The sequence below is a fragment of the Culex quinquefasciatus genome, chromosome 3 (assembly GCF_015732765.1).
Source record: "Culex quinquefasciatus strain JHB chromosome 3, VPISU_Cqui_1.0_pri_paternal, whole genome shotgun sequence".
In the NCBI taxonomy this organism is placed as follows: Eukaryota; Metazoa; Arthropoda; class Insecta; order Diptera; family Culicidae; genus Culex; species Culex quinquefasciatus.
The window spans coordinates 7,605,482-7,613,386 of record NC_051863.1 but is presented as its reverse complement, the minus strand read 5'-3'; the positions used below and the strand labels follow the sequence as shown (position 1 = coordinate 7,613,386).

At 34.8% G+C, this 7,905-nt stretch overlaps 1 protein-coding gene across 1 annotated transcript in view; it reads right to left on the bottom strand.

The window, feature by feature from the left end:
• Positions 1-425: 425 nt before the first annotated feature.
• LOC6052050 (poly [ADP-ribose] polymerase tankyrase) overlaps positions 426-7,905 on the bottom strand; it is a 32,907-nt gene continuing 25,427 nt past the window's right edge. The window contains exons 4-11 of the mRNA XM_038260101.1: positions 5,425-5,644; positions 5,125-5,357; positions 4,814-5,065; positions 4,457-4,748; positions 4,243-4,400; positions 3,872-4,164; positions 3,659-3,815; positions 426-561 (exon numbers count right to left, since the gene is read on the bottom strand). Coding sequence (XP_038116029.1) covers positions 484-561; positions 3,659-3,815; positions 3,872-4,164; positions 4,243-4,400; positions 4,457-4,748; positions 4,814-5,065; positions 5,125-5,357; positions 5,425-5,644 — 1,683 coding nt within the window. The 3' untranslated portion in view covers positions 426-483. The remainder of the gene's footprint in view (positions 562-3,658; positions 3,816-3,871; positions 4,165-4,242; positions 4,401-4,456; positions 4,749-4,813; positions 5,066-5,124; positions 5,358-5,424; positions 5,645-7,905) is intronic.

The following is a 7,905-nucleotide window of genomic DNA, read 5'->3' as shown; positions in this document are numbered from 1 at the left end:
GGTCACAATTTGTTGCCTTACCTTTGGCAGCAGCTTTGACCTGGTCGATTTCCCGTTATTATTCCTCCGATCGCTCGTAATTCGTTCGTTGATTCCGTCGTCACACTGTTCCAGACTGGCATCGCTTCCGCTGCTTCCACAGCCACTGTCGTGCGCGGTGAATGGTCCATTGTACCCTCCGTCGTTGTTGTTGTCGATGGCGACGGCCGGCGTGATGATCAGCAGCTGGCTAAACTTTTTCCCCGTCGAAACGCGAACCGCCGTCGCTTTGGCCATCGTCGAACGTGTCGTCGAGCGGATTCGCGTGAAACTAGACGTGGCGGTGGTGTGCACCGCGGCCAAGTTGCTGCTGCCCGCCGAAATGCCCCCGATTGCCGATGCTCCTCCGTTGTTGCTCAAACCGCCGACGCCGCCGCTTCCCGGGACCGTTGCCGAAAGAATGTTGTTGTTCTGACCGATGTTGGTGACTGCGGAGATTGTCCATCATCTCGCTGGTTCCTCCGAGCTGGCGCAGTCGTCCGGCTTGACGATCTGGTACGTAATCAGATACTCGGGGTAGGCCTGCAAGGGTTTAGATGATTAAGGTTCTGAATGGTATCATTCCAGGTCGACCATTCGGCAGCAAGCATTTTAGAAAAATATTGAAATCTTGATTTAAAATTATAGTTTTTAAAAATTAAAAAGGCTTAAAAAATCAAAATTTTAAGATCTCTAAATAAAAAAATAAAAATTACGAAAATTTCAAATAATCCAAAAATTTCAATTATCTAGTTTCAAAATTTAAAATAAATAACAAATTTCAAAATTAAAGAAAACAATAATTTTAAAATTCAATAATTTTATTACATTTAACGGCACAAAATTTTTAAAATTCCATTTTTTTTCACTGACGTGAAATTTCAAAAGTTTGTAGTATTTTTTTAATTTCTAAAATTTGAACGAAATTTTCTAAATTAAAAAAAAAATGATCATTGAAATTAAAAACATTAAATTTAAACAGTTCTGGAAATTTGGAACAATTAAGAAATTTCAAAAACATATAAAGTTCAAAATGTGTAAACATTATAAAATCGAAAGAAAAAGAAAAATCAAAATTATAATACCACTAAAATTAAAAAATTGACCTGAATATAAAAAAGCCATTTCCATAATTAAATAAAACCATAGTTTTGAAATTCAATTACTTTGTTATAATTAATGGCTGAAAATTTTTAAAATTCTACAATTCGAACATTGGCCAATGTGAGTTTATAAACAAGAAACGTCACTGACGTGAAAACAAAAATAAATATTTCTTTAAATTTCTAGTAAAAAAATTAAAAATTTCAGCATTTTCTAAATTAAAAAAAAGCTATATTAAAAATGATTTATAAAAACAAATTTGAACAGTTTTAAAAATGTTAAATGTTTATTTAATTCAACAAAAAAATAAAAACATTAAATTTAAACAGTTTATTTATTCAACAAAAAAAAACCAAAAGTTTTAAAAAATTAATAAAAATAAAAGTTTAAAAAATCGAAATTATAGGAGCTTAAAAAACTCAAAAATATAAAAAGTACAAATTTGTAAATTTTAAAAAATTAAATTTTAAAATTCTATAATTCAAGCAAAAGAATTTTAATGGGCCAATGTGAAGTTGTAAACAAAATATTTCACTAACGTAAAATCTCTAAAGTTATTTGTTTGAGTTTGTGTTAAATTTCTAAAATAAAAAAAAATATCAAAATTTCAAGTTTCAAAATAAACATATATGAGCTTTAAAATTAAAAAATATCAAATTTCATCAGTTCCAAAATTTTGAACAATTAAAAAATTTCAAAAAAATTATTTTTGTAAGGCTGGTACAAATTTTATTTAAGGTCTCCCCCGAAAAATCAGGGGGCAAAAAAATATTTTTTCAAAAAACTTCAATATTTTTATGAAAATTTAAGTGCAATTAGTTAAAATCAATTTAAAATGAATTTCCCTGCGTTTAGAATCATTTTAAGCATGTTTGGGTTGATTTAAAAATCTTTTGAATTGTTGAAAATTTTCGATGTCTACTATCGCTAAAGTTTTTTTTTCGCTAAAATTTTTGTTTTCGTCAAATTTTACATTTTTTGGAAACTTTTGTTGCAAAACAACTGAACTAGTGTAAAATACATTTTAAAACACTTTTTCCATTCAAATGTTGAAACTCCGACTCCGGCCAGAGCCGAGGGACAAAAACTTTTAAAAATATTTGCATCGGCCTAATCGAGTTAAAGATTTTAAAAATTTCAAAAATAAAATGAAGCGTAAGAGTTTAAACAAATCAATTTAGAAAATGTCAAACAATTCAAAAAATATGTTTTTAGGCATTATAAATTTGAATTTTTTTTAATTTAATTGGTCAAAAATTTAAAAAAATAAAAATTCAAGCAAATCAATGTGAATTAGCCAATATGAGTTTTTATACAAAGAATGTTTCCAGTAAACATAACCTAACGTGAGCAGGATTGTCCCATTTACATTATTTTACTTGAATTCATTTAAATTCAATAGTTCAAAAATACAAAAATATTTAAAACCTGAAATTTTATTTTTTTGAAGCTTCAAAAGCTTCAATTTTTGAATTTTTATATCTTTTAATCATAGAAGTTTAAAGTTATTAATTCTTTGATTTTGTGGTCTTTTGACTTATTGGGTTTTTAAATGTTTAGATGTTTAATTTTTGAATCTGTATTTTTTTTTTGAATTTCTTAAATTGCGATGTTTAAAGGTTTTGGAATTATATTTATTTTCTAATAATGCGCTTGTTTAGGAGAATCATAATCATTTAGATTTGCATTTGATGCAAAAGTCATAGACTTGTTTTTTGTTTAAGATAACCCAATTCAAGATTATTTTTTTCTAAAACGTTTTATGCGCCATGAGTTTTTTTATGTTGATAGGATGTTTTGTACAAACAGCAAATTTTCAAAGGTATTTTATAATCGGTTTGGTGGGATAAATAAAATAATTTCCTTTTTTTAAATTAATTTCAGGCATTACACCCAATTTTTATGTTTTTCAGACATAAATATGCAATTTTTGGGATTTGATTTTAATTTGAATATTTTCAAAGAGTTTTTCTAAATACATAAACATATATTTAAAATTTGCCGAAACTTAAATTTAAAAAAAATACATGAAAGGTTTTATTTTATTTTAACCCTTTACTGCCCAATTTTTTGCATTTATCTTGTTCATTTATCTTGTTTAGCTTATGTTTGTTTTTGATAGTATTTGGCCTATTCTACCATACCTATTGTAACATTTTGCCTATCTATTTTTTCATGTTTTTAAGTCACTTTTTTAAATTTTTTGCTTGTTTTTCACATTTTTCGCTATAAAAAAGCACCATTATCATTTAAATTGTAAAAAACTGCGTAGAGGCTTAGTCTGGGACACTAGAAAATTACTGCATTCATGTTTTTACTTAAAATATAGAAAATGTTAGTAAAAAAACACAGCCAAAGTTGACCCGTAAAAAGCAAAGCTTCCAATCCATAAATTTTCTAAAATTTTAAGAGAATTGTTTTCTTCTTTCCGATGTTTTTTAAAGATAAAAATGGATTGAAAAAATGATTTTTGGGGGGTTGTAGAGGGTTAACGGTTATTCTTGTACCTCGAGTCGAAAAATATGTCCAAACTTACCTGTTCACCACGATAGACCACGTACTCCGGGAAGTGCAATCCCCCGGCCGAGGGCCGTCCGATGACGGAGTGATGTCCGGGCGGGGCGTGCGCCATCTTCATTGCACTAAACTGCAGGAACGATTTACCGAGGGCCACCCGACAGAGCAGTAGTTGTCTGCAAAATTTAATTGTTTTTGTTTTGGCTTCTTAGATGAATTCTAAAACGCTCACCTGTGACACTGATAGCACGACTTGTCTTTGTGCGCCGGGCAACCGATGCCGCCGCCGATTCCGTACACGTACTGGTTCGACTTGGAGCTGTGCTCGGCAAAGTAGATCCCGGCGCCGAACATGCCGCCGATGTACGCGTGCCGCTCGTCGAAGCCCTTCTGCACGATCGCGTTGATGAATGGCGACCCGTGGAACAGCATCCGTTCGCTGGCCTGGTGGCCGTTCTCCTCGGAGATTTCCTTCCGCCGGTGCACGTACCGCTCCCACAGCTTGCGGTTCTGGACTTTTTGGACCTAGAAGGACAGGGGGGAACCCGTAACGGAGTGATTCGAGAGAGAGAGAGAGAGAGAGAGAGATTGCACGAAACTCACCCTGACAATGTTGTATCGAGTGAAGTAACCACCAGAGTGGCCGTTGTCGCGGTGCTCTCGTATCGTCGCCTGCATCTCTTCCTCCACGGCAAGAAACTCCTTGTCGTCGGGAAGCAGATCAACCAGCAGAGTGCCCGGGTTTGGTGTCAGTCCCAGACCTGAAACGAATCAATGGTATTGAAGGCTGACTTCGGACGGAGAATTGTTGTCTTACCTGTGGTGGCCCGCAGCGTCGCAATTCCCTTCAGGATCTTGTGCCGGAAGCCGTACGCCGACACGCCCACCTGTTTCAGATCCTCGTGGCCCATTTCGGCCAGAATGTCCATCGTGATCTGCTCGCGCTCCAGCAGCTCAATCAAATGCTCCAACTGTAGACTAGTGAGGAAGGCGGACACGGACGACTCGACCGAGACCACCTGCTGCAGCTTGTCGTCGTCGTGCACGACGACTCCGTCGACGCTCGACTCGGCGCCCTGCGCCGGACTAAGACAGCTACGCACCGGGAGCTGCAACAAACAATCAATGTTACTTCAGAAATTCAACTCGAACTCATTAAAACAATTCGTCCCACCTGCGGAACTGGAACCGACAGGGTCATGGAGGCGCCCGTTGGCAACGTGACGGTCTCCGTCGTCGGAGAGCACGTGGTCGCCATCACGCCACCACCGGTTCCCAACGACGCAGTGGTGCCACTGGCCGTGGCAGAAGCCTGCGAAGCTACCATGGCGTCCTGCAGCAAGCACTTGACGTCCTCAGCGGTCGCCAGATCCAGACTCGTTTGTCCTTCCTGGTTCTTCATGAACGGGTCGGCACCGTGGGCGAGCTGCGTACAAAGTTAAAATTTCAACTCATGAACTTCAATTGATTCTACCAGAAACTTACAAGCAGCGAGCACAGCTGAGTCCGTCCCTTCTGGGCCGCCTCGTGCAACGGCGTGTAGCCCCACTTGTCGGTGGCGTTCACCACCGTGTTGTGCTTGATCAGCAGCGCCGCAATGTCCAGATGGCCGTACGACGAAGCGTTGTGCAGCGGGATCAATCCTCCCTTGTCCTGTGCGTTCACGTCGGCACCGTGCTCCAGCAGGTATTCCGCCACTTCCAAGTTATTATAGCCAGCTAGAAACAAAAAAATTGACCACCCATCAGTCCCCGTCAAAATTACACCTTCTTACTAACATCTTACCCGCTAAATGCAGCGGCGTCGAGTTGCGACCCTGCGCGTCCCGGCAGTTGATGTTGTCGGCGGACACGAGCCGCTGGACGCGCGCCAGGTTGCCCTTCTTGGCGGCGTCCAGCAGGGCGGCGTTGCCCCGCAGCAGGTCGGCCACGTCCTGGTCGCCCTCGCGCACCAAATCCAGCGGCGTCGCGCCGTCCCGGTTCTTCTTCGTGACGTCGGCGCCGTGCTGCGTGGGAGAAGAAAGTAGATAGATTTAGGGTACATGGTGTCGAGTCTAGTTCCAATAAAAAAAATACTGACTTTTTTTTGATAACTTCACATGACTCTTTTTTTCAGAGGTCTTTTGTTATAACAGTTAAATTGATAGCGATTTTTCACGTTCTTAAAAATTACTAAAATTAAAAATTTCTTTATTTAATAATTTCTAAAATTGAAGAAAATCAGAAAGGCGTTAGAAAAAAAATCTAAACATACAAACTTAATTTATTTTTACCGAATTCGACAGTTGAAATACCGGTAAAGTTTAGATCGGTAAATCATCTGTCAAAATGAACAGAATTTTACCGAAAATCAATAGCATGATGAACAATAATGAACTTCATTACCGAATTCCGTTAAGTTTTTACCAATTTTGGTAATTTCAAATTTCCTGAAATGTTCAGCAGTTGAAAATTTGCTAAAATGTACCGATTTCGGTAAAAAATTTAATTTTGTAGGGCAAAACAAATTCTATGTTTTTGTTCACCCACTTTTAAAAAATTCTTCAAAAATCAGGAGGCGAAAACATTTTACAAAAGTTTAAATGTTCATTCGAAAGTCTTATATAATCGAGTGCAGGCTTGGCTTGAAATTTAGCTTTAATTTTTTTTTTAGACGTCATTTGTTGCAAATATTTTTCAAGGTTTGTGTTGTACCTCCCTTCAAAATCGGCCCGAAAATTCTGGGGCCAAAAAACATACCTATTTTTTCAAAAAAAAAATCAGAATTTTAATGGAAATAAGACGTCAGAATTTTAATGGAAATAAGACGTCTGATCGGCTGAAAACATTTTGAGATGCATTTTCTAGCATAAATTATCATATTGTGCATGTATGGGCTCGTTTAAAAATGTTTTTTTTTTTCAATTTTTGCGAATTTCCAATGTACAGTACTCCAAAAAGTTTTTTTTTCGGGGAAAAAAGCATTTCCGTCAATGTTTGAAACACTTTTTCAATAATTTTTATTTTAATCCCCCCCCCCCTCCCCCAGTCGATATAAACTCACCCCCCCCCCCCTCCACCCAAATCTCCTTTCCTCTTTAAAATTGGTCAAAAAACCAGAGGGCAATTCGAAAAATATTTGGATTTTTAGATTTTTTAATACATAGTTTGGTTAAGTAAATAATTATAAATTTCCTTTTTTTGATTTTTAGAATTTTTGATTTTTTAAATGTATATATTTTTTTAAGGCCGTTGCAAATATTTTTTATGTTTATGTGAAATTGTTGAATCGAGTTCTTTAAGATTACTAAATGCATTTTTTCAATATTTTCATATAAATTAATTTTAGAATTTTTAGATCCATGGATTTTTAAAAATTATAATATTTTTTTCAAGTTTTTTGGAAATCAACATTTTAGAATTTTTGAATTTAAAAAATTTGAATGTTTTTAATATTTTTATTTTTAAATTCTGAATTTCCACAATTTTTAATTTTTCTGATTTTTTGAGCTTTTGGAGTTTTTGAATCGAGATCTTTTAGATTACCAAATGCATTTTTTTTTCAATATTTTAATAATAATGAATTTTAGAATTTTTAGATCTTTAAAAATTCTAATATTTTTTGTATTCTAAAAAATCAACATTTTTGAAATTTTAAGTTATAAAATTTTTAATTTTTTAAATATTTTAATTTTTTAAATTCTGAATTTTTACAATTTTTTATTATTCTGACCTTTTTTCAATCTGAGGCTTTCGGAATTTTCAAATCGAGATCTTTTCAAATGCATTTTTTAATATTGATTTTGTTTGAAAATCATTTTTTTATTATTTGAATTTTGAAAAATTATAATAGTTTTTTATGAATTCTAGAAAATTCGAAATTTAAGATATTTAAATTTTTGAAATACATATTTTCATTTTTCAATTCCGAATTTTAAGGCAACTATACCCTTTCCCGACTATTTCTATTATTCAGCACTTTGATAGTGAATTACAGCTTTCATGGCGTGTTTTTGACAGTTCCAAAGTTATAAATAGCTCAAATAAAAGTGAGCAAGCAACTCTCCATTGTTAATACATCTGAAAATGTTGATTTAATTGCCAAAAACGGCAAAAGTGATGAGAATTGGTCGAACGACTTAGAGTGATTAAAATGGGTATATTTCCCCTAACTATTTTTATTTCTTAATTTTTTTCCAATTCGAGGCTTTCGATATTTTTGAATGTAATTGCTTTAGATTACCAAATGCATTTTTTTTAAATATTTCATCAAAGCCATTTTCTAAAT